The sequence below is a fragment of the Gossypium hirsutum genome, chromosome A07 (assembly GCF_007990345.1).
Source record: "Gossypium hirsutum isolate 1008001.06 chromosome A07, Gossypium_hirsutum_v2.1, whole genome shotgun sequence".
Classification (NCBI taxonomy): domain Eukaryota; kingdom Viridiplantae; phylum Streptophyta; class Magnoliopsida; order Malvales; family Malvaceae; genus Gossypium; species Gossypium hirsutum.
In genome coordinates, this window is record NC_053430.1 from 97,787,372 (window position 1) to 97,812,666 (window position 25,295).

Genomic DNA, 25,295 nt, shown 5'->3' on the forward strand with positions numbered 1-25,295 from the left:
TGTCTAATTGAATTCCACCAATCTCGCAACATTCCAGTAAACTTGGATACAAACTCCTTAAGGATGTTGTAATTGCTTTCTTCAGTAAGCTTGCGAGTCTCAAGCCAGGAATGGAATTCTTGAATTCTATCTTGCCATTTTTCTTGTGGAATATCATCGAGAGTAAATGTGGTTCTACCAATAGAAGTTTTCTGTGTAGGATGGTATTATGATGAAGATGATTTTGGTGCTTCTGGCATATCTTCATCATCTGATTGTTCCACTTTTGGGTGGGTTTGTAAAACTTTTGAAAAGCTTTCTTCCTCCGATTGACTTTCTGATGATGGGTCTGATGATAAACTCGAATCTAACCAATTAGTGTCAGTGTCTGATTGTTGCTCCTAGAGTTGTAAAGTTGAAATTTTTGGGATCATCAATTCTTTGGAGATTTGTCTATTATTGACCTTTTGCCAAGTCTAACTTCTTCTTGATGGGCTTCTTCTTTTTCAACTACCTCAGTTTCCTCAATAGCTTTTTTCTAGCATGGAGTTAGCTCAAATTTTAGGAGGGTTTGAAGAAAAATATTAAGTCCATTTAAAATATAGATTGAGCTCGAGGTTAAATATTCAAGGTTCAAGTTTAACCCGGCCCGACTTATTTTAAGTTTATAATATTTTGTATTATGTTATTTTTATATATTATTTAATTTAGAACACATTAAAAAAATAAACTTATACTAAATATATAATACTACTCTAATATAAACATTAAAATAATGTTAAATGACTACATAAAGAATTTCAATAAATAAAAAATGTATAAAATTATTAAATATTAAAATAATATAATATAAATATTTTTAAAAAAAATTAAAAATAATATGAACGGGCTTAAAATGGGTTTGAGTTCATCTTTTGCAACTATGATCGAGTTTGGACAAGCATAGAACCTAACCTGACTCAACGCATGAGAGACACGAATATTTATCAAATAGGGATACTTTTAAGAAAAACAAATGGGATAAATTCTAAAATTATACATGAATTTCGATTTAATGTACAATTCAATACATGAACTTTAATTTGATGCAATTACATGAAACTTTGATTGTAGTTCAAATGTATACATGACACTTTAATTTTGATTCATTCATGCACATATAAAGAAATAAATATAGCAATTATTTTTATATTGAATAAATATAATTATATGTGTATGCAATATATAAACATAAAATTATGCTATATCAATAATTGTGTTAATAATTTATAAAATTTGAATCAAATTAAAATTTCATGTGTAAAATTACACAAAATCAAAATATATGTATAGAATTGCACATTAGACTAGAATTCATGTATAGTTTTAAAATTTATCCCAAAACGAACTGAGTAAAATTAATTATAAAATGAGTAAATACCTAAAGACCAAACAAATAAGAAATTGTCTATCTCCTAAAATCAGAAGGGTCCATCCCATAAGTTATGTCGGTAGTACTAATCCCCATTGATTCATAATATGCTTTCTCTGCATCAGTCATCCTATTTTGGAACATGCTCCATTCTTTCTTACACCTTTCCCTAACCTGCCACAAACAACAATTTTCAGGTAGCTATCGTCAATAACAGTTATAAAAATATTATGAAAGTCTTTTTGTTTTTTAAAAAAGAGTAAGTTAATTACTATATATTTGTCAATATGATCTTTCTATTAAAAACTTTATTTATTTCTACGGTTAAAAATTGATTCTTACACGTCAGCATAAAATACATGCGGCATGTCACATATTACTGTTTAATTATTTTATCAGTCACACTAGTTTTAACAATACAAATGAATGAAATTTTTAACAAAAAATATCCAATTTACTTTTTGATAGAAGAAGCAATATACAATCTGATTCCTAATACAAAAACCTCCATCATGCTTTATCTCAATAACATTCATTACATCCACAATTGCACTAAATATGTTGTAATCATTATGAAAACCCTATATTTATGTGTGGCGAGGATGGGGTCGAAGAAGAGAGAGAGGAATATTTAAGACATACCCCTTTCCATGGTGCCAGTCCAATGTCTTCTTGACCCATGGAAAATGTCTTGAAAAACAAACAATAAGAAGGTAATATTATAGTGTGCAAAATGGGAGTAAGTAAATTATAAAAGGGTAAGATCTACATTCAAAGTCATGAAACTATTAGTAAGTTTATTTTTCGGTCATTAAACTTCAAAAAGTTAAAAAATAGTCACTAAACTATCCGGATGTTTTCATTTAAGTCGCTGATGTATAGCATTCTTCGTTCTCACCTCCGATATCAATCGAAAGAGTAAACTTCGACCTCCTCTTCTACAATTTAGTTTTTTTATTAAACAACTTTGAACATCACTAATTTATGAACCAAAATCCAAATAGATTTCTTCTACTCGTCGATGAGTACTGTTTCACCAAACTAATAGTCAACTCGTCGCTTGAAGCTCGCCCAACCGAACTTTTAAAAAAAAATAATTTAACAGTCCAGTGACTTAAATAAAATCATTTGAATAGTTCAGTGACTATTTTATAAGTTTTTAAAATTGAGTGACTGAAATGTAAAGTTACTAATAATTTAGTAACACTGGGTTTATTTACCCAATAATAAAAAAAGGGGGTTTAAAAGGGGGTTTTAAGATACCTGGTTCCGTAGAGAAGGAATACCTTGATGTACAATCCACTGAACGTCTACAACTCCTATTTTCTCATGTGGAGTCTGTTTCATTTCACACATTATCAGCAAATATCAGCAAAACTCCTTCGTTATATACATGTACACACATATTGAGTAAATATTGTCTGATTGTGTTTCATTACGAGATATTATCCGCTTTAGAAGTGTTTATTATTTTATGTATATCTGATTCGTATTTTGCAAATTCAGATATTCTAATTATTATCTGCAATAGATTTAGAGATGACATAGATATTAATCCTTGAATATCCATATCCAAATCTATTTTACACACAAGCATACGAATAACTATAAGGAAGCTACTAACCTCGACGCATCTTCTAAGATAAAAATCGAGACCCCATCCGTGAACCAAATCATTCTGGCATTTCAAACAAGAGTTTATATCATAAATCCGGGGGGGGGGGGAAGCTGAGAAAAATGAACATCCAATTGAGATTAAAGCTTAATCAATTTACCTGAATCATATGCCAAACACATCGCCATGCATTCCGAGAGAACACGGTAGCCATGATCTCAACAAATCTGTGACCAACCATCCAATGCAACAACAGTTTAGCAATATGTTTAAACATCATTTTAACAAAGAAAAGAGTATACTATATTATATATAATTTGGATTTGGTGTGAGTGTGAAACATGGATAAGTGTCTATGACATGTTCAATTTTTCTAAGTGTTTTTCATCCGACCCTATATGGTTTTAAAATCAGGGTTGGAGTTGAAAGCTAAAGTAATAAATAAAATTTGGGATGACACAGGTTCAGGTGTGTATATGTATATAGAAGTATAAATTCAGGTACCCTGTTGCCGTCCTTGCCACTAAACTCATGTTCGAATATGTATTAAATACGGGTGTTTGTCGCAACTACTTTTGGAAAAACGAATATTCGAAGTAATAGCATATATTTTATATATGTATTAATAATGTTTCATACGCTGCACATGGAGGCAAATGCAAATCAGTACACCAACCAGTTCTCTCTTGAGTTCTCCTGAAGAAAAAAAAAACCTACATTAATTTCCATTTTCAACCTATGTGGGACGTACAAATATCGGTCAAACGCTCTTACGTGTGAATTTCAGTGTCGTTTCTCTTCATTGTCATTGCCCATGTCAACCCAACACTATCCGGATCTAACCCCGGTTGGGATATCTCTAAGCCATGTTTCCTCACAATTTTGATGTATCTGAGAGTTTCAGTTTATTTTCACATTACTTGCACATATATATATATGTAAAAGTATCATGGAGTCGGATTGCATTCTCCCTACTTAAAAATGAGTTAGTCCTTATATATTAAATAAAAAAATAAATTGATTATTCTGTTAAAAATTCTATTTATTTTTACTGTTAAAAACTGGCCTCTGTATATCAACATAATGTACACATGGCATATCATGTATCACTGTTTGATTACTTAGTTAACCACACTAATTTTTACGGAAAGGACTAATATGCTATTTGAAATTTTATAAGTAGAGTCGAAATGCAATTGGATTCTTAGTATAAAGGTCTCCATGCTATGTTACTTGGACGAAGAGGGTGAGTTTTGTTTTTTTCATATATTTGGAAAATTATATCCCTATACTTAACATCCAAATATGCGGTATACGAGAGACTGAAGAGTCGAAGCAACATAGTTCTTGAATCTAAAGAAAGACAAGGAAGTTATGGACTTACTCCTCTGCATTAAAGTGCTCCACACCGAGATCTTCATCCCATATAAAGATGTAATCATACGGTGCAACAATGTCGGGGTGCAAAAAGCGCTTCGCAAACCACCTTATAAACATTTCAATGGAGTTTCAAGTGAAATGCAGCATAAACAAGGCTTATATATACTATTGATAAAAGCTAAAGGATTAGTTGCTTGCTAACCATTTACTCTGCTTTGGAGCACTCACGTGAATAGCTCTCTTTGACCAGTCAAATTCATCCCATTCACTGGTCACTCCATCGTAATGGAACAATACAATTGTGAAGTTGTTTGAGAACTGTCAACATTTTAGGAAAATGAAAAAATAGTATATACATGTGAGGCCAGAGATAGTCAACAATATGCATAGATATATGCTATGCTACTTGGACTCGGGTGTAAGTATTAGATATGGGTATGAAGATGAATTTATATAGGACGCAAAATGACAAGTCAAAGTAACATAGCATATACATGCGTGTATGTGTGTGTGAGAGAGGGAGAGAGAGAACTGGGTGTGTGAGAGAGGGAGAGAGAGAACTGGCCTTTTTCACAGCTGCATCTATGTTGTGTTTCTGATTATAACCGACGGTAAACGCTACAAGATACTTTGGTTTGATGGTTAAGTCCTGCAAATGCAAACCCGGATTATATCAGAGAAACAAATTTTGAATACATTCGGATAAAGATACACCATCATTTGCCTCAAACATAGCTGACATATACCAGATTAGCATAAATACAAAATATAGTATAAAGATGCATACCTTATCAGGATGACCCCATAATCGTCGAGGATATATATCAGATCTAGACGAAACTATACCAAGGGGGAGTGTTTCAGCACCCTTTGGATTTGTTGGAGTCCATATCTGCCATAATTAAGGAACTACCAGTTATTATTTTTACATTAACTATAGAGGGCAACGAGTAAAACAAATTCACATCATTCATTGCAGTAATCACAATAATAAAAGGGGGATTTACCTTTGCTCCTTTGGCTTTGTTAGACCCGACCTTATTAGCCTTGAGAGGGTTCAAAGCATCGAATAGTGCTTGAGTCGAAAGACCATGATATTTGCTCTCAATGTATGTAAGATTGATCTAACCAAGATACATATGTAATGAAATAAACTTGTCATTCAAGGGAATTAAAAAACAACTACTGTAAACATATTGAAACAGTAAATGAGTGTAACCTTAGTTGAAGAAAGCTTTGGAGATATTATTCCTAAAAAGAAGCCAAAAATAACTCCACCAAATGTTGTTATAATCAACCTCATTGTCTCATTTGGTATCCTAACATTACCACTGCAACTCAACAGGGGTGAAATGCAATTCATATTAGTACCTTTTTAGGTGTCAATTCAAATCTTTTCTACCAGTAAAAGTGCCAATACATCTAAGGTAAAAGTACTCCTGAAGTCCTTATACTAAAACTTAGATTGCATTTTACTTTCACCGCTCAAAAAATGAACAAATAATATCATTTACATTCAATCAAAGATCAAACTAATCTTTTTGTTATTCCATCAGCTACGTCAGTTTTTAATAGTAGAAAATTTAATGTAAAAGGACTAATCTGCCCATTTTTAAGTAGAGGAGGCAAACTAAAATCAGACTCCTAGTACAAGGTTTTCATGATACTTTTACTGCCTTTCTAGTTTCTAGTACAAGTCTAATGTAAATATTGGGAGATGGTTATTAAATGTATTTGAAATATACTTGAAGGTTTATATTCATATCATTGTATATCTATATCCGAATATGTTTATGATAAAAGTATTTCGAGAAAAAAAAAAGAGTGGGAACAATATAAATAAGATAATAACTTAAGAAAAGGCAATACCTTCTCAAGGGAACTCTCATTATGGAAAGGATCTTAGTCTACTTTTACCAAGATCAAATTGAAATCCAACAAAAGTTGAATGGACCAAATGCCTTCATCTAGGGTTTAAATTCAAACTACGATAATTTGATAAACCAGAACTGAAAAAAAAAAGGTTTTAAGGGGAAAAAATATGTTAGTGGTTATTTTAGGTTTGAGAAATGTAAAACAACATGCATGAAATCTTATTGTGAAAAGAATTTTTTTTTTTTTTTGATGAACCAATAAAATCAACCAAAACAAGCTTGAATTTTTCTTGATCAACAATGTCAATAAGCTAAAATAACACCAAAAAAGGGCATTTGAAAACTCAAAACACCATACATGAATCAAGAAGAGAATTTATGTTCTTCCTAAACCGGAAAATGTACCCAAAATTTTACATTAACATAACAAACCCAAGCTAAAAGAAATCCCCATCAACCCATTGGAAACAAAACCAAGAAGAAAATCTCAAACATTGAATTTAAACACACACAAAAAAAGCTGATTCCTTTGGAAGAGAAATATCATAATCTAAAGAGAAAAACAACATACTTGGAACCAAAATGACAATTCTTAAATTGGGTTTTCCTTAAAAGAGTGAGATCAAATAAAAAGTTAGAAACTTTGGGGAACCAAATAAATCAATCAGCCGCCTCAAAAAAATGGTACTCAGATTTTTATAGCAAACTGTTAAAAAGGTTTGGTTTTTCTTTTTAAATCTTATTCATTAACCGATTCTGTTTGTCTGAGGTGCCTTTGATTGACAATTGGTAATCTTATCAAAGGGTTCAAAGTGAGAGACCCTTTATTTGATGCTAAAAGGAAATGAAATCCATATATATTTCTATAAAATTCCTTTCTTTGGTAATCTCATTTTTGTTGTTTTTGACCATATTTGGAATAGGAACTCTTTGGCCTTATGCTTTTGATGTTTACTTTTCGAATCGTTGAATAATTGTTTCTTCATTCTAGACCTTCAAGTACACCTTTCCGTTAGCCTTAATAGCTGCGTGTTGAAAATTAATGATCTAAGTTTTTATATTTGTTAATTCAAAATAAAAATAATAGGAATAAAATTTTTTTATCATAAAAAAATACGGAAAATAATAGGTAGATAAAAGTTATTTATTATTTAATGGAGAATATTTTAATTTATTTTAATTTATTTATTTTAATGTTATATTATCCTATAAAAAATTTATATTTTAATTTTAATTTTTTTAGAATAAAGTCAAATGTTTTAAAAATTAAAGATAAAATGTAGAATATAATTTTTATTTTATAACTTAAACTTAGTACTTAATTTTTCAGTTTATCAAATATTATCTAAGTGTTTGGTCATTTTAAATCATTTTTGTGAACAAATTGATGAAATTCAATGGACTAAAATGAAGAATAAGTTAGACAATAATCTTTTATAAATTTGAGATAGCTTAAGGGTTAGTTTTTCATTGTTGTTGAGGTTGAAAAATAATTTTGAAAAGTGTTTTTAAAAAGTACAGTAACAATAAGTTATTTATTAATTTAAATTATTTAGTATTGCTGTAAAAAAAAAATACTCGGAAGTTAAAATGTTCACTTTAAGAAACTTAGAGCTACCCAGATAAAAGTCTATTACTTGTTTTTTCGAAAGTTCGAATCTAGGTGAGTTTTATGGATGGATAAAACTTAGCTACCAGGCCAAGCAAAAGACTTCATTCTTAGTTGTTTTTTTGTAGGTGTGAAATTGATATTCACATATTATTATATCTTTATGTAATATTTATATAAGATATTCGGGATTAAAGTGTAGGAAGCATTACAGAAGAGTTAGAAGGACATTATCATATTTCCTGGGAGTTGTAATGTCAAGAGTCGGAGGAGCAGTAACAACTTCACTGGTTCCGAATTAATTGGATTAATCAGGGTGAGAGGATACTTACTTTTCCCACTCAACAACTATAAGACGAAGATTGTATAATTCAATTATGATAGTAGTGGCATTTGGGTTGAGGAATTTATGATGAGCTGGGTCCAACAGCATAGGCAACCTTCATCATGTTCTTTCACAGGAAGACTTGATAGGCCTTTTACAGCGCTGTTTCAAATTGGAGCATAAGCTCCTGATCCGACCACATGCCAAATCAGGATTCTTTTGTCTGAAAGGGTCGTTAAGAACACAATCTTGCTTGAGATTCCTTAATAGGGGTTATTTGCTCCCCTCGTGGCTTGCTTTCTGTCAACTTTTTTTATCTTCTAGTGTCACATACTACAGATCAAAACTCGTAATCATTGTGCATAGAAAGTTCTATGGAGGTCAACTTATTAAATGAGACTCATTTGATCTGTTTGAATTGACCTGACTCGTGGAATATACGAAGAAACTCGTCTATTTAAAACTTTGGTGGCCCAGTTAAACACTCCAGTAAAATTAGAATAAGGATACATAAAGCTTAAATCTCTTAAGACTCTTATATTGTAGATAGACAAAATCTTGCTCGTCTATTTCATTTAATCTATACTATTGGATCTGTGAGAGCTCAACTATAAATAAAAAATTTTCTCTTAATTGTAAATCTTTAAAGTAATAAAATACTTTTCGAGAATAACCTGACTTAGGCAGAATAACCCAAAAAATTACTTAAGACCGCGCCAGTTGCCAGACTAAAGTTCTAGTCTCATGACTCATTGCCTTCTTCATTACTTCCAAATTTTTTCTTCATTTTCTTGCTTCAGCCTTCTGATTACTTTGGATAGTTACGGTATTTATCTGTGTATCCATACTCTATTTTCATGTTCAATTGATAGGGGAAGACTTAATTGTCAAATCTAAATTGATCTTGTTATTGCAATTGGAATAAGTTAATGTTAATTTTAATGTTAATGTTAATTGAGGATGAGGCTTGTGTAAACTAAGTGAATGGAAGATACTTTGCCATACCTTGTGATATGTACATTTGTTAGTATATAGTTTCAATTGTGGATGCATAATAAGATGTCATAATGTTATAACATGTCAACTGATTTATGTAATTGTTTTAAATTTAGTTTATAATGTTGTTTATCGGTATGCTCTTGACTTAATGAATGTATAAAGTATCATTGGATCGTAGTAAAACACCATTGAGTTTTAAGGAAAGTTTAATGTAGAGATTTATATTTTGTGCATAATTTATAAGAGTAAAGTGTAATTTAGTGGATAATGTTTGAGTCTCAACATGATCTCCTTATTGATGTAATGATATGTAACTAGGATTAAATTTTACTCAATTCTTAGCCTTGAATCTTTGGTTATTGTTTGCTTTAACATTTTTATCACTTGGTATTTTTGCAAGGCTTGTCATATCATAGGGGACTTTGTGGCTTTTGAATTGAATTTTGTTGAAAGGTTTAGTGTTATTCAAGATGTTGAAAACAACTAATCATATTATGATTTAGAAGTTAATCACACTTGAAATTGCATGTTTTAGTTGTGTTTTATAATGTCTAATGTGTTGGAATGATTTTGTTTGCATGTCATGTATGTTTAGTGCATTAAGGAGCATGTTTGGAAGTCTTGAACTAGTCTCTTTTTCTACATTTTTTACATGAGGTATCAGTACCCTATACCTATATACCGAAAATTTATAGTGGATATCGGTATCCAAATCCTAAGTGTCGATACTTTTGAAAATAGTATCCAAAATTGTGAAACAAGTGAGGCTTGTATTGGTACATGATTAAAACTGAGTTTTCGGTACTTAGGGTACATTTTTTGGTTTGTATTGGTACATTTTTTTGCATATGTTGTATACTAATGAAGTCCAAAATATTGAGGAGATAATAGAGATACAATCCAATATCCTTATTTTAAGGAATTCGATTGTTTAATCAGATCAAAATATGTTATTTCAAATGGATTGATATCCAAAATAGACTATCATGCATTCAAAATATCAGTAAAGATTACAATCTAAAGATTTTGTTTCTAAAGATTGTTAAAACTATATAAAGCTAAGTTATGTAACTTACTCAGTGTTAAGAACAACAAGCACTAAATAAAGATTGCTCACACAACTGCCACAATAATAATTAAAAATCAACTTGACTTATCTAAATTATTTCGATCAAGTTATTAAGTTAATTGATTAAGAAGAGTAAAACAAATTATTTAGCTGAGATAATTTGGTTACTTGGCCCAAGTGATTCTGGATTTTGGGAAAAAAAATTATAATTTTAAGGGTGATCAAATTAGGGCCTTGATCAAATCAATCCTTTTACTATTAAATAGATTATTTTAGTCCTTATACTATTAAAAAAATTAAATAAAATCAAATTAAAATAGAGTTAACATTTATTATTTAAAAAATATCATTTACTGTTTAACAAATTTACTATTTTTTAAGTTTTTATGGTTCCGTAAATGAAATAATTTGTTTAAAATTAAACTGCACTTGAAAAAAATAATCTTCAAGATATTTTTTTAATGTAAATGTTAACTCTATTATAATTTGAACTTATTTGGTTATCTTTAATAATACAAAGACTAAATTGATTCATTTAGTAATAGAAGGACTAATTTAATCTAGTCCCTATATTACAGGGATCTCACAGGTATTTTAACCTAATTTTAGGTCCTAAGTGCAATGTTTAATTTCCAGCGGAGGACCAAATATGTAAAAAGTGGCATTCGAGTCTAACGCGTGGCAATAAAAATATTGGCGAAAAGGAAAATAAATGTAAATTGACTTGTACTTCTTCCACGTGTTAATAACAGAGAGACAAAACTAAAAACATAAGTGAAAACCAAAAAAGAAAAATCAAAACTTATCCACCGATTTTCCTTTTCTTTTTCTTCATTTTCTTTCCCTCTCTTTTAAATTTTAATTATATTTCAATATTAAAACAATTTTTAAAAGGTTCCCCAAACTTTATTTATTTATTTTTAAATTTTTTTATAATAGCATTAATTTTTAATTCAAGCTTTATTTGAAAATAATAAAAAAAAAGTAAAAAACTTTTGATCAAACTAAGGTTTGAATGAAGTGAAAAAAAAATCTAGCTGGAAAGTAATCTGGTAAAAACAAACATTGTATCTCCGACGACGGAGATAAGAAACGTTAAACGATGTCGTCGCCGGACATTGCTTCAATCATGGACAACTCAAGGGAACTCGATCGATTAAGGAAAGATCAAGAAGAGGTGCTTGTTGAAATCAATAAGCTTCATAAAAAGCTTCAAGCCAGTAAATTTTCTTAACTTCTTTTTAAATTTTTTTGTCCTTTAGCTTCAAATTTTATGATCTGGGTTTATTTATTTTGTTCTTTAGATTAATGGGTTTGTTCTATATTATCAAAATATGATGTTATTCAATGGTTTTAAGGTTTTTTTTTTTTTTGGTTCTTTGGGGGTTTTTTAGTTATGTTTCTTTTTAGGTGGGTTTGTTGTTAAAAGAGGTTAAAATTTGACCAAATAGGAGAGGAATAGTTTCTATTTGTAGTTTAACTGGTGTGACTTGGTTTAAAACTTAGCTATACTTATATGTTTGAATCTAAATTGTGGTTTAAACTTTAAAGGTAGCAAGTTTTTGATGTAATTTCGGTGTAAAGATTTCGCCTTTTCGATCTAAAAACACGCGACTTAGCTGGATTAGTTGCTTCTGGAGCTTCATTTTCATGGAGAAGGAAATTTTGTGGTTTTCAGCTTGTAGTGGTTTCACTTTTTTTTTATATAACAGTGCTTCATGTATAATATTACCTTATAACCGGTGAGCCTCGGAATATCCGTTTAGTTGCTTCAGGTAAGCTTTTGATATTATCATATCATAAACGTGCTCCTGATATCAGTTTTTCCATAATGTTTTGATTGCTTTAATAGAGAATGTTTGCATGAAAGAGGTCAGAAATCGGAATATTCTACAAAATAACAGCTAATTGTTGAAACCGGAAAAGGATGGTAAATGAAAATTATTGTTGTCAACTCAATAAGGTTTAAATTTGATCTGTAGTTTCTTGGAGTATTTTAGAAGTATTATAGATGGAGCTTTGAGATCATAGTCATTACGATTTAAAAGCTATATTGGGGAACTATTGGATGCATTATTTTGAATTTCGGGGAATATATATTACTGAGAGTGTGTGCTACATTTTGAACTTTGGTATATCAATGCAGCTCCTGAGGTAGTTGAGAAACCCGGTGATTCTTCATTGTCAAGGCTAAAAAGTTTGTATATTCAAGCTAAAGACCTTTCAGAGCGAGAAGTAGTGTATGTCCATTATCTCTGTTAAAGGCTTCTACCATTTTCTTTGTATTTAGTGATGAACTTTCTGGTTTGATTTTCATTACTGTATTCTCTTGTTCTTGAATTCCTGATGTTTTGTCATCGATACAGGATTTCCAATTCCTTAGTAAGTAAACTTGACACTTTCCTGCCATCTGGAGCACCAGGACAACAGCGAAGAAAAATGGGTGCGTGTTATCCACCACTAATGTTCATTTTAGTTATGTTGTAATCAAAGAGTATGTTACGATGTTACCAGAAAAAAAAAATGTTAAGATAAGACTAATTTTCTGCAGTTTGATTTTCTCCTTGAAACCTTTAGTGAAACACGGAATTGCTTGGCTGATTACTAAAGAGTTTCTCAAGTTGATATGTGTGTACAAAATTATATCATGATGGTTAAAATCAAATAAAGACTCAGCAATTAGTTGAAGCGATCAAGTGTCTATCATCTTTCTCTTCTTTCAAAGCTAGAAAATTGAATATATGACATGTGTAAAACGAAGTCAATTTCATCTCTAGATTTCACATACTAGAATGAGGGTATCTGAACTTCCTGTTTATGTTACTGACATCAAATACTGCAGATGGTAGTGACCAGAAAAGGAGAAGAATGAAATCTGATTCAGATATCTCTCGCCTTTCTCCTTCTATGCGGAGTCATATTGAGGCTTGTCTTAGTCTCAAAGACGAACAGGTAAGCTTGTAGAGCATAGTTGTCTGTGTAGCTCTATCACAATCTTTGATATTTTTTTGTAGACCCAATTTACCTTTGCTTTGGAACTCAGGTAGCTGCGAGAGTCACCTCAGACGCCGAGAAGGATGAGTGGTTTGTCGTAAAAGTGATCAATTTTGATGAGAAAACAAAAGAGTAAGTACGGGTCATATAGGATGTTTCGTTTCGGCTCGTACGAAAATCCCATCCAGGGACTTCTTTATTCTTGTTTTTAAGCTGAATCTCCATATCCAGATTCGAAGTACTCGATGAGGAACCAGGTGATGATGAAGAGGGTGGTGTCCAAAAGTAAGCTTTTTATACTTTGTTCTTTATCATGCTAATATTGACCGGTCCGGAGGACTCTATCGTGGTTTAACTGTAATTACAAGAATACCTATATCAATGGCTCAATTTATTTTATGTAGTCAGTCTTAAGAATCAATGTTCATTGGTTGCTTTTATTTTTCAATTATTTGCATAGCTGAAATTAGTCTTGAAGATGTCATTCTTTTTTCCGGTTATTGCGATTTCAGGAAGTACAAGCTGCCTGCATCTTGCATCATACCATTCCCGAAACGAAATGATCCTTCCGGTACTCAAGAATTCCCTGCAGGGAGAAATGTTTTGGCTGTTTATCCGGGAACAACTGCACTCTATAAAGCAACTGTCATTAGTACACCTCGAAAGGTGACTATTCTGGTCACCACCGTCATCATTCAGTACATAATATACACGTTTTGATCATTTCCTCTCCTTTATAAACTGACTAACAATCTTCTTTGTGCATATTCGCGGGGTACTCTACACCTTACCATTTCTTTCCAGAGGAAATCCGATGAGTAAGTAACATTTTCCATGGCCTTTTATTTAAAAGAACCCGGAATTGTTTTACCTGTTGTGTGTTGCTGAAATGCATGATACCCTTTTCCAATCGTCTATAGGTATCTATTGGAATTCGATGACGATGAAGAAGACGGAGCTTTGCCGCAAAGGACGGTACCGTTTCACAAGGTGGTTCCATTGCCAGATGGGCATAGGCAATGAGATTTGTGTATAAAAATGTGTATATTAATTTAGAACTTGGCGTTTTAAACATGTGAATCTGAACCCTGATTATCATGTATTGGCTTAGCAATGGAAGATTGACAATCTGATATCTATTTTTGTTACTTAAAGCTCTGTATGTTTCTTCGTTAGTATGTTAGGGTAGCCATTGCACTCGATTCCACTTGAAGATGCCCGTGTTGGACATATAACCAAAAAATATGCAGAAGGAAAAGGTGAAAGTACTAAGGAGACTCAAGTAAGAAGGCTCTTATATTAAGAGTTGAATTATATTTTATTTTTTACTCAAAAAATAAAAAAATTAATCCATATATATTAGATCAAGAAGTAAATTGGTCTTTTTGTTAAAAATTAATCTTTATCCTTATGTAATGTGCAATTGTTTGATAATTTAGCTACTCGTGCTAATTTTTAACAGTAAAAATAAATAAAAAATTTTTAAAAAAAATCAGTTTAACTTTTTTATTTAATATACAATAATTAATTTACCTATTTTTTGAATAAATGGGGTAAAATGCAATCAGATTCTTGTCTATTGGTGAAGTTATATGAAAAATGAAGGTACTCATTTGCAAATGATGACATTCCACATAAGCTTCAATATTTTTTATTGGTCCCCAACATTATTAAAACTTCTCATTAAAGTCTTTTTTATATGACATTTGAGATCAATTTGCACGTAACAGATCTTTCCATACATCAAAATGGAGATTTCAATACATTTGAGATCAAAAGATTCTCTTACTTACTGCTTATGACATGCTAGAGTAACAGGAATTGCAGGGTCTGATAACGAGCCATTGAGTGTACGATCTGCAACATATTGATTTGCAGCCTGAGTGTAATGAACTCCATCCCAGCTTACAAACATAGACGGGTTTTTGCACGAAACTCCAAATACTTCGGTTTTGTTGATGATTGCTTTGTTCCCACACCATACGTGATCGTAGTTCACGTGATATCCGCAACAGGGCTTTAATGGATCCGCCATTCCTGTAAAAAATAAGCACAAACTGATAAATAAAGTTACCCTTGCATAGCATGGAGATTAAGGATCAGACATGATGGTGATGATGATGATGATTACCTAGATTCTTAGCATTGCCAATCATTGCAATCTTAGCGGTATAGACGTCTACAAGAGTAACCGAAGCTTCTGGGAGCTCCGTTCTTAACTTGATTACTCTGTCCTTAAGCTGTCTATTGAAATCCATGGCCATTTCATTTTGTTTCTTGACACAACCGTACTGATCAACATAACCAGGCTCGGGATTAAGGATGTAGAAAAAGTTAACCGGCAAGCAACCGATCGGACCCGTGTTGTGTATCCAGAAACTCCTCCCTCCTTGCTCATACAGATGCTGGATTTTAACATACTGATAAGTTAGATTTTGTTCCTTGTCACAAGTATGGACTAAAATGTTGCAATTACTTGTGAAAGTTCTAAGAAGACTGCTATTTGCACATATTTGATCAAAGAAAGCCATTGACACACAGATATTAGACTATCAACGGTAAAAGTATCATGAAAATCATTGTACTAAGAGTCAAATTGTGTTTTGCCCTCTTTTTTTAAAAGATGAGTAAATTAGCCTCTACACATTAAAGTAAAGAGCAAACTAATCCTTTTATGATAAAAATTTCATTCATTTTTACTGTTAAAAACTAACATAGGAATATGCCTCATGTCGGTGTACACTAGTTTTTAACTGTAAAAAATGGATAAAACTTTTAATAAAATGACTAATTTACTCATGTTTTAATAGAAGAGATAAAATATAATTTGCCTTCTAATACAAGTGACTTCATAGTACTTTTACAGACTATGAACATGTTATTCAAAAAGACTACTATTTGCACTTGATGAGGCAAAGTGTTAGAAAGCCATTGCCACACACATATTAGACATTGCTAAAGATGTCAAATACAGGCAATTTTAAAACTAGAAGTTATGTTACTCGTACTTGGGTGTGTATCCAATTTGTTCATTTTTCTCCAAAGTTTCTCAATCCATTTGCAGGAATATCCTCGAAAAAAGGAAAAGTCAGAGCAACATAGACTCGAAGAACGAAACATACATGGACAGCTGATGCTAACTGGTTTATGATATCTGGGATGGCAGCACGCAGTTGATCAAAGCTCAATTTCCTAAACCCAACAGAAAGATCATTTTGGCCAATGTCAAAGGTGTAAAGCGCCTTTGTAAAGTCCTCAGGTCTTGGAAGTTTATCTTTTTCAGAAGGATCTTTAGCTAATAATTACCAAAAAAAAAAGGGGGGGTTAAAATAATGTCGAAATATCAAATTATTAACTTCATGTAAACATTTTATCAAACAGAAAACATGAAAAATCTAACCTTGATTATAAATTTCAGTAGCCCTTGCCTTGAACTGTTCAAATTGTATAATCTGCATATCTAAACCAAATGGACTTATCCCATATTCATAAATGGTTTCATTCGGTCTTCTTATGGTTGATCCACCATTAGCAAAATTCGCTCCATGCCTGAAATTTGCTCCCAAGGAATTCAAATATGCATGAAGATATGGCAACTTAAGTCTCTCAGCTGCCACAAGAAGAAGAAAACAGCAATCAATATAATAAAAGTTCACTGTGAACTGTGTTTTTTTTGAGCTTTTTTACCTATGAAGTCAATGATGAGGCGACCATCAGAGTCTCTACCAGATGGTTTGTGAAAATAGGGCACACCATATGGAGCTCTAATGGGTTCAAAAGCAGCTGAAATCCCACCAGTGTCTGAGTTTGAGTCACCAAAGTTGTAAATAGCAGGGAATTGACATGGTGGTAAATTAGCACCATTTACACTCAAAACCCACCAAGAAACTAAAACCCCAGAAATTAAAACTCCCCAAAACTCCATTTTTTTCTCAGCTACTTTAGCTCATTTCTAGGAACTTCTTTTATATGTATATGAAAAGCTATTTCACTTTTTTACTACTTTCCCATTTTTAATGTATTGGACAGTAATCTCAGTGGTAGAAACTTATCCACCAGCCTCACCATCTACCCTTTTTAATGATATCCAGCCAAGTGTGGCCTAGAATCAAGCCTGCCAGACTGACAGAGTAATCTTTTATGTCTCTTTTATGTCAAAGATTGCAGCAGACTGTATGGAGCATGGACCATGTGCTTTTTCGTAGTTAAAACTTGTTTTGTACTGAGAGCTATGCACCGTTAGATGGGGGATTGTGTGGTGCTGATGAAGTGTTTTTACTGTCTTAGATTGCAAGTTATTATTACAGGTAGAGTTATTTTAGAAGTCCTTTACTTTAGGAACTTGATCAAATTAATCCATTTATAGTTGAAAAGGATGTTAAATTATTTTTTAAGTTCCTATATTCTTCATCAATTTATATATAAAGACTAATTTAATCCAATCCTATAATATAACTTATTCATCATAATAACAAGCTTCCTGTCGGTGTTAGGGAAAAGGGAGAAAAGAACAGTGTGGAAAAAAGGGTAGTATTTTCTTGGTTCTAGAAAATGGGATACATCATCCATGTGCATGTACACTAACCCACCAATTTCTAAGCTAAACTACAAATCAGGTGCCAAATCTCATATTTTATTTCTTTTGAAATCTTATGATCTTTTTTGTAAAAACCAAAAACATCTCTAAATTATCCAAATGGGAATATTCTTAATTTACTCTATTTTTGGACTTTCAAGACCCTCTTCTTCAACCAAATTATATTACTTTGTCAACTAGTTAGAATATGTGGTGTTTTAAAAGGTATAAAAAAAATTATTAAGTAGAAAGAAGCTATTTATCAGTAGTGATAATTAAATTGTACATTTTTACGATAGTAAAAATATAATTTTATTATTTTAATAATTTATATCTTGATAATTTTTAAGAAATTAAATCAAATTTTTATCATTTTTATGGATAAAGTATAATTTTATTATTACTAATTTAAAATTTTATAAATTATTAAAACCTAAATAGAAATTTTTTCATTTTAAGCCCCTGACTTTGCCACTATTTATTACTTAACGGGAATCTTTTTTATTTTATTTTATTTACTTTAATATTATATTATTCTATGTTTAAATTTTGAATTTTTTTTAAATGAGGTGAATTTTTTAAAATTTAAGAATAAAATGAAATTTTTTTATAATTTAAAATTTATACATATTTATAAAATAATCTAAACATATTCTGCAATTAATTTTAAATAATATATCAAATAATTTTATAACTTAAATTCAGTATTTAAATATTCTGCATTTAATTTCCACTACTTGAGAGTAGTTATTTGAAGGCATAAAGGGGAAATTATTTACAACGGAATGAGATTTATGAAGGGTAAAATGGGGATTTCATTAGATTTATGAAGGGTAAAATGGGGATTTCATTACTCTAGATCTTACCCTATAAATAGGTGACCTCTACTGATTTTCATAGAAATTAAACGAAGTTAAGTTTGATTGGATCTAATTTTTTTTATTGCTGATTTTCTCGTTGCTTGCTTGCAATCTGGGTTTGCCATGCGAAACCTTTTTAGGCATAACAATTTGTCATCGATAGCGAGATAAAAAAAAGAGACATCAAGTTTAAAACTTGAAAAACCAAAATCGTATAAGGCATTTACAATACATTGTTTTCAAACTAGTGAAGCCTACTTTAAGCCGTAACACAATTCAAATTACCAGAATGAATGAATGCATGAGGCTGAGTCATTAATACATCCTCATCATCAAGCTTCCCATGTAATAATGCATTCAAGATATTAACTTCACTAATGGACCATTGATGAGCAATAACAATGGACAATAGAAGTCGGATGGTTGTAGGCTTAACCATCGAATTGAAAGTATCTTCAAAATCAAACTCTAGACATGGGCACTAGTATATATAACGTTACATACAATTGATGAATACAAGAAAAAAAAAGTATAAAAATGTATCATTAACATTTTAATCGAGTGATGCTTTCTTCTTGAATTGAATTTTTTTTAAATTTTTTTATAAGGAAATATTTCTTAGGACATAAATATAATTGAAACTCCTTCAACGCTCATGAGGAGATATATTAGAAATAGACAAATATGCATTTTATATATCATCTATTCCTTATATTTGATATTGATATCAATAATGAACGAATGTATTAAATTGACGAATGTCAAACTAGTAACATCCAAGACAAATTATAGAGGAGGCAATAATCTTTTTTTCTTACCATTCAAAAATGATAGATGTAGAAAAATCAACATTGATTGTTACTCAAGATAAATATGAACTCAACACTCTTGAATATTGAATTTCTTAAAATCATTTAGCTGTCACTTCATATGTGAAATTGTAGAGATCCTCCTAGAATGTCTGCTCCTCCTCGGCTACTGCCCTCGAGGGCAAAAAAAGTTAATAAAGAAAAACATTAATTCGAATATGGGTAAATTCTTAAAAATATGTGGTGTGAATGAAATTCACCTTAAATTTAAAAACATTTTAAATATGTTCTAAAATTTAATGTAATATCTCCTAACCTTCTTACAAGTGGAAAAGATAATGGATGATAAGGGATGTACATAATAAATGGCATTGGTATCCGGGCCTAAACTTTAAGGATGGTGCAACAAAAGTTCAACTGTTGTGATTTTTAATCCGTCTCATTGTCAAAAGGCCCAGTATACGAATGCCAGCATTATGGACCTCTAGTTGTTTGTGTCGACACGAGCGATGTCCTCCAACAATGGCAGATACATTAAGCGGTAGGTTTTTGGATTTATTTGACGTAAGCAATCACCGATGATGCACAGTATGTATGCTTTAACATATTTTTCAAACTCTTCATTGTTGATATCGCTTGCTGGTGGATGCTCGACTTGTCAACTTTACTCAATTGCTTTTTAAATATCTCTTGTTGTCGAGATAATGACCGAGTAACCTCCTCGTCTTTGGCTCAAGCTCAAATTTAACCACCTTGGTGATAATAGCTCCTTCAATTTAAAAGCATATGATTATCATTGCATCTTCCAAAATTATTATCGCTTTATTGCAGGGAAACTAAAAAGTAAGAGTCTCTAATCTCTACCTTTCTACTGATGCCATGAGCAACGATGGTCACAACGGAATAAGAGGCATTGAAGCCACCTTCAAAAAAACCCTCTATATATGGACATTTTGTAAGCTAATCATGCTCATTTGACATTTGATGATTTATATTAGTTCAATTCTGGAGGTTTCATTTGAAATTTACGAATATTGTGTAGATTAAATTTCAAATAATTTTAACAGTTTTAATAGATGGATCTAAATTTTAAAATTTTAAAATTAAAAAAATTAAATTTAAAAAAAAACATAAAAAAGAAATTTTAAATTTACGAAAAGTATAAATATTATGACATGTTTTAACCAATTCAATATGATTCAAGCAGGCCGAGCACCAACACATCGGAAGGGCATTGGTGAGCCCAAGATTGGCCCATCAAAATACCCATTTTTACAAATACCAGAATTCTCTTCCTTTTTGTGCCATTTCCCCCTCTTCAAGGGTCAGGGACATCAATTACTTTTTCTAACCTTTTTGTCACATTTTTTATTGGGACTTGTTTGTTTCCTACATTCTGTGAAAAAGTAGAGAGGATAAAAAAAATGATTAACCCATCAACAGGGCCCTCTTCGAAAGCAAAAGTTGAGTCTTCACAACCTTGAGAAACTTCTTTCAAGCGCAAAAGAGGAGTTTTTCAGAAAGATTGTAACCCAATTTTTCTTCCTTTTATATTCCCAATTCTCTGAGTTTTTTTTTTCCTGCAAGTTTTTAATGATTTACATTGTTTTTCTCATTTACAGTTCAGCATATGATGTATGGTTTTGGAGATGATCCCAATGTAAGTATTATTCCTCAGAAATTTTCACTACCGCCCTTTTCATTACTTTCTATTTTTCGCTTCAGTTTATGGATTATGATTGAAATCTCAATGAAAATGAGAGCTCCTCATATGAACCGATGAAATTACTCCCTCTATTATTAAATTATTATTAAATGTATGAATTTAATTTTTGTACTTTTAATAAAAGTTAAATAAGATCAATTTGAAATAGAGTTAGTAATTTTTATGATTTTGTAAATAGAATTTTTATTTGGACTTTAACTATTATTAAAATAATAATTTTTCAGGACATTTTTTATCTTGTAAATGTTATTTGAACTTATTTGATTCTTTTTAATAGTATAAGAATTAAATTGGTTTTAATAATAGAGAGACTAATTTGATCCAGTCCCAACACCCCATAATACAGGAACTTCCCGGTACTTTCACCCATTCTTTTACGTTGGAATGTTGTTTTTCATTCTTGTATGTTCATCTTTATTGTATACTGGCTTTTTTAGGGAGCTCTTAACCTTAGCCTATGTTACTTGGATTCGGGTTTCATTTTCTTTATATTTTCCCATATATTTGGAGGATTTTTTGAGGGTTACAACTCGATACCTTGCTAGAAATGAGTACTTAAAAGAAAAATAGAGTCAGAACAACATGGATCTTAGCGGTAATCAATTTCTTCCCAGTGTTACTGCAATGAATTACAACTTATTTCACTTGAAGTGTAGAGGTTGTGAATCCATGTAATGTCATCGATGAGTTCGTATATCGTTCGTTGGCGTTGCATATGGTTTCGTACCTTTTGGTAGACTTAGTAGTTATCAATTCCTTCCCATGTTTTTGTCTAGAACAATTGGTTTTCAATGTCGTATACTGTAAATCACGATATTGTCATATGTTAGTGATTGTTTTGAGAAAGCTGGAAATTTCCAGTTGCAGCATATTTATAACTTTGCTATGCGTAGCTTCACATATTCTTCCATCACGAATTCAAATGAGTTGCTCGATACACGCATATAAAGTTTGAAATCTCATGTTATGGATGCTTCATTGTGAGAAAGGTGCATAACGTGCCTATCGTTGTCTGCTTTTGTTCACTGAAGTAATGAAAACAACACATTGTTCGTGTATAATTTTCCAGAAATATGATTGTTATATGTATTTGATCATAATTTTGAACTCCATTTCTTGCATTTCAGCCACTTCCCGAGACTGTGACCCTTGTCGAAGAAATTGTCGTGGAGTATGTAACAGATCTGGTAAGTTTCCGTTTACTGATTTGTATCTTTGGTTAATGAGATGGCATTGTTGGTAACATGTCGGTATTTGACTTGTTCAAAGGCACATAAAGCTCAAGATATCGGATCAAAGAGAGGAAAGTTATCGGTTGAGGATTTTCTGTTTCTAATTCGCAAGGTAAACTCTTAATACGAATACGTGAGGAACTATAATCTGAGTATGTTCCTGGAATTGGTTTTTATTGAAAACCGATTTGAATCTGCAGGACTTGCCGAAACTAAATCGGTGTACGGAATTGCTGTCAATGCAAGAGGAACTGAAGCAAGCAAGGAAGGCATTTGAGGTTGATGAAGACAAGCTAGCAACATTAGAGTAGCTTAATTGGCTCTTTATTTGTTTAGGTCAAAAGGCCAAGTGCATTAAGCGTTGCAAACAAATGTTTATAATGATTTTGTTATAAGATAAAAGGGGTTTAGGGTTTTAGAAATAATTTTTGGTCCCTGAATTTAGGTCTACTTTGGTATATTGGTATTTTTTTTTTTGGTCCACTTTGATTTCTGAACTTGACAGATAGATCCATTTTGGTCATTACATTGGATTCTATCAAGATTTAATGATGTGACCAGTGTTACTATAATAGAACTTGATTGAATGGATCGAGAATTGATTGATATAAGAGTATAAGCAAATGGGTTGAATTGTTAGACTCAAAAACTACTTGAAATTGGTAAAAATAAAAAATAACTTTGAAATTGCTTGAAATTGGTAAAAATAAAAAAATTAGGACAAAAATGGATTGTTGAATGTGTTGAATCGGTTTAATTTTTTTTATTTTTTAGATTTTTATAAATTTGAATTATTTATCTAACTATTGTCAGCTTGACTATTAAATCGAACAAACTGGTTAAATTGAAAATCGGCGGTTTGAGTTTTTCAACTACTAGTTCGATAATTAAAACACTAAATGTGATGCTTTAAGATTATATTGCATCATCACCTAAAAAATTTTATAAAATTTTAAATTTTCAAGTGATGATATGACACAATATTATCAAACTTTTATATTTTTCAATTTTAAGAATTAATGTCGACTTAGTTTTACGTCCAAGTGCCAAAGTGGATAAAAACAAATATAGATATCAAAGTAAATCTAGCTGTTAAGTTTAGAATCTAAAAATTATATTATTTCTAAGATGAACAATAGACTTTGTTGATGGGTCGAGCCATGATCTGATCTTTTTTTTATCTAGGTGTTATTTTGCGAGACGCAACTTTTAAACTTAAACTATTGTTTATTTAATATTAAATAATATTTATTATTATAAATAATAATTATAGTTCTTCAAAAGAAACTATAATAAAAAAGTAAAGTGAATCAAAAGAAACTATAATTTTAGAAGTTAATACATGGTAAAATTATAATTTATTCCCTCTTAAAATAATAAAATTTTGATTTACTCCTTCTAAAAACTATAAAAATATAAGTCAATAAATGGTGAAATTGTAGTTTAGTTCTTATAAAAAATATATATAACTTAAGCTTTGTCCCTAGAAAAAAATCTAAATTTACCCTTGAAGTGATCGAAAAAAATTATAAAAGGACCACATTAAGAATTTCACTAAAATACAAGTACCAAATACTTATATATGATAAATAACATTCCATTTGATAAGTTATCAACTTAACTACATTTATTTATTTTCATATTTCAGTGACGTGATACCAATAAACTTTGACTTTTAGGTCCCCAATTTCAATTGTTTTACATAACTCCTTTCACGTTGTTTTTGGAATTTTCAACGATGGATTGCTTCATATTACATATTTGCCATTCTTTTTATCCTAAATTTTCGTGTTTTCAATATTAAGAAATTATTAATACCTATTAAAAAATTTTAAAAAATTATCATGTAAATTTTTTTTTCCAAAACCATAGCAGACACATCAATTGGATTGGGAATTAATCAGGGAATCAATTTAGAATAAGGGGTTAGATCAGTTACACATCGGTTAAATTGAGAGTTAAACTGAGATAATTATTCAATTTAACTAAACTAATTGATGAAATTGAGAACCAATGAACTGATCGATTTAATTACTGATCTAGTTCTGAATACCTTACTCATTCATATATATATATATATATATATATATTTCAGTTGATAGAAGCTTCTATAAAAGGAGACCAAACAAAGACTTTGAATAACAAAATTAACCTTTGTCGTACTGATAACCCAAAGTCAAGAAACCCTAACATAATTTCCCCACACTATGTAGCATATGCAATGTACCAAAATGGAAAATGAAGAAAATCACAATGAAAATTCAACAATTATCCCCCAAACATTTTGACTTTCCACTGGGCAGCCAGCCATGCACGTCAAATAGTTTACATACTTTCAAGTAATTCTAGAAACTACAATATTTCAAATATATTTAGGGTAAATTACGCTTTTGGTCACTCAATTATCATCAAGTTTTCACTTTAATTACTCAATTATGAAATATTACAATTTAATCATTCAAATACTTGAAATTGATCATTAAAGTTACTCTATTAACTTGTTAATAGACGTCAATGTAGGTAGTTAAGTCACTATTCCTCAAATATATTTAGGTAAGTTACACTATTAGTCACCCAATTATTAATAAATTTTTATGTTGGTCACCTGACTATAAATAATTATTAAATAATTATTAACGAATTGATGACATGGCATATTAGCTTAACGATTAACAGAGTAAATCTGTGTTCTTTTCAGCTCTTTTTTTTTTAATTCTCAATGATTCTAATTTCGAAATTAAGTGGAAAATAATCAACACAATAAGAGAGCAATTTCTATTTTTTTGCTTGATGGATCATCTAATTTATGCCATATTTATAGTTTTCTATCATTATAT

At 30.9% G+C, this 25,295-nt stretch overlaps 4 protein-coding genes across 6 annotated transcripts; 2 read left to right on the forward strand and 2 right to left on the reverse strand.

The window, feature by feature from the left end:
* Positions 1-1,244: 1,244 nt before the first annotated feature.
* Positions 1,245-7,099, reverse strand: LOC107926384 (uncharacterized). The gene is made up of 15 exons (XM_016857229.2): positions 6,831-7,099; positions 6,255-6,394; positions 5,605-5,716; positions 5,393-5,509; positions 5,173-5,277; positions 4,951-5,034; positions 4,588-4,703; positions 4,390-4,491; positions 3,780-3,896; positions 3,645-3,701; positions 3,166-3,232; positions 3,015-3,068; positions 2,654-2,728; positions 2,033-2,080; positions 1,245-1,564 (listed from the first exon to the last, which is right to left on the reverse strand). The coding sequence occupies exons 2-15, from the start codon at positions 6,272-6,274 to the stop codon at positions 1,427-1,429; spliced, it is 1,212 nt and encodes a 403-aa protein (XP_016712718.1). The 5' UTR covers positions 6,275-6,394; positions 6,831-7,099; the 3' UTR covers positions 1,245-1,426.
* A 3,901-nt stretch (positions 7,100-11,000) lies between these two features.
* Positions 11,001-14,403, forward strand: LOC107926383 (SAGA-associated factor 29 homolog A). Its single transcript, XM_016857228.2, has 9 exons — positions 11,001-11,481; positions 12,408-12,501; positions 12,628-12,704; positions 13,104-13,213; positions 13,305-13,387; positions 13,487-13,540; positions 13,768-13,921; positions 14,060-14,073; positions 14,176-14,403. Exons 1-9 carry the CDS (start codon positions 11,364-11,366, stop codon positions 14,276-14,278), a joined length of 807 nt encoding a protein of 268 aa, XP_016712717.1. The 5' UTR covers positions 11,001-11,363; the 3' UTR covers positions 14,279-14,403.
* A 480-nt stretch (positions 14,404-14,883) lies between these two features.
* On the reverse strand, positions 14,884-17,446 carry LOC107926549 (GDSL esterase/lipase At5g14450). The gene is made up of 5 exons (XM_016857433.2): positions 16,943-17,446; positions 16,656-16,865; positions 16,378-16,550; positions 15,387-15,660; positions 14,884-15,292 (listed from the first exon to the last, which is right to left on the reverse strand). Exons 1-5 carry the CDS (start codon positions 17,178-17,180, stop codon positions 15,045-15,047), a joined length of 1,143 nt encoding a protein of 380 aa, XP_016712922.2. The 5' UTR covers positions 17,181-17,446; the 3' UTR covers positions 14,884-15,044.
* A 2,863-nt stretch (positions 17,447-20,309) lies between these two features.
* LOC107926408 (transcription initiation factor TFIID subunit 13) lies at positions 20,310-23,091 on the forward strand. 3 transcript variants are annotated; one of them, XM_041116849.1, is made up of 6 exons: positions 20,310-20,455; positions 20,708-20,964; positions 21,123-21,160; positions 22,354-22,413; positions 22,496-22,570; positions 22,659-23,091. In XM_041116849.1, the coding sequence occupies exons 2-6, from the start codon at positions 20,925-20,927 to the stop codon at positions 22,767-22,769; spliced, it is 324 nt and encodes a 107-aa protein (XP_040972783.1). In that variant the 5' UTR covers positions 20,310-20,455; positions 20,708-20,924; the 3' UTR covers positions 22,770-23,091. The 3 variants fall into 3 exon arrangements, with proteins under 3 accessions (XP_040972783.1, XP_040972784.1, XP_040972785.1); XM_041116850.1 differs by lacking the exon at positions 20,310-20,455 and having other exon boundaries at positions 20,741-21,027; XM_041116851.1 differs by lacking the exon at positions 20,310-20,455 and having other exon boundaries at positions 20,901-20,963.
* The last annotated feature ends 2,204 nt before the right edge of the window (positions 23,092-25,295 follow it).

Excerpts from the sequence above, each read along its gene's own strand:
- LOC107926384 (XM_016857229.2), bottom strand. The coding sequence starts at position 6,274 with ATGAGAGTTCCCTTGAGAAG. Across the intron at positions 5,035-5,172 it reads TATGGGGTCATCCTGATAAG|GACTTAACCATCAAACCAAA; the intron begins GTATGCATCTTT and ends TTGCATTTGCAG. Across the intron at positions 1,565-2,032 it reads GACTGGCACCATGGAAAGGG|GTTAGGGAAAGGTGTAAGAA; the intron begins GTATGTCTTAAA and ends TGTTTGTGGCAG.
- LOC107926549 (XM_016857433.2), bottom strand. The coding sequence starts at position 17,180 with ATGGAGTTTTGGGGAGTTTTAATTTCTGGGGTTTTAGTTTCTTGGTGG. Across the intron at positions 15,661-16,377 it reads AGTTAGCATCAGCTGTCCAT|CATCTGTATGAGCAAGGAGG; the intron begins GTATGTTTCGTT and ends GTTAAAATCCAG. Across the intron at positions 15,293-15,386 it reads TGGCAATGCTAAGAATCTAG|GAATGGCGGATCCATTAAAG; the intron begins GTAATCATCATC and ends TATTTTTTACAG.
- LOC107926408 (XM_041116849.1), top strand. The coding sequence starts at position 20,925 with ATGATTAACCCATCAACAGGGCCCTCTTCGAAAGCAAAAG. Across the intron at positions 20,965-21,122 it reads GCCCTCTTCGAAAGCAAAAG|TTCAGCATATGATGTATGGT; the intron begins TTGAGTCTTCAC and ends TCTCATTTACAG. Across the intron at positions 21,161-22,353 it reads GTTTTGGAGATGATCCCAAT|CCACTTCCCGAGACTGTGAC; the intron begins GTAAGTATTATT and ends CTTGCATTTCAG.
- LOC107926383 (XM_016857228.2), top strand. The coding sequence starts at position 11,364 with ATGTCGTCGCCGGACATTGCTTCAATCATGGACAACTCAAGGGAACTC. Across the intron at positions 11,482-12,407 it reads TCATAAAAAGCTTCAAGCCA|CTCCTGAGGTAGTTGAGAAA; the intron begins GTAAATTTTCTT and ends ATATCAATGCAG. Across the intron at positions 12,705-13,103 it reads ACAACAGCGAAGAAAAATGG|ATGGTAGTGACCAGAAAAGG; the intron begins GTGCGTGTTATC and ends CAAATACTGCAG.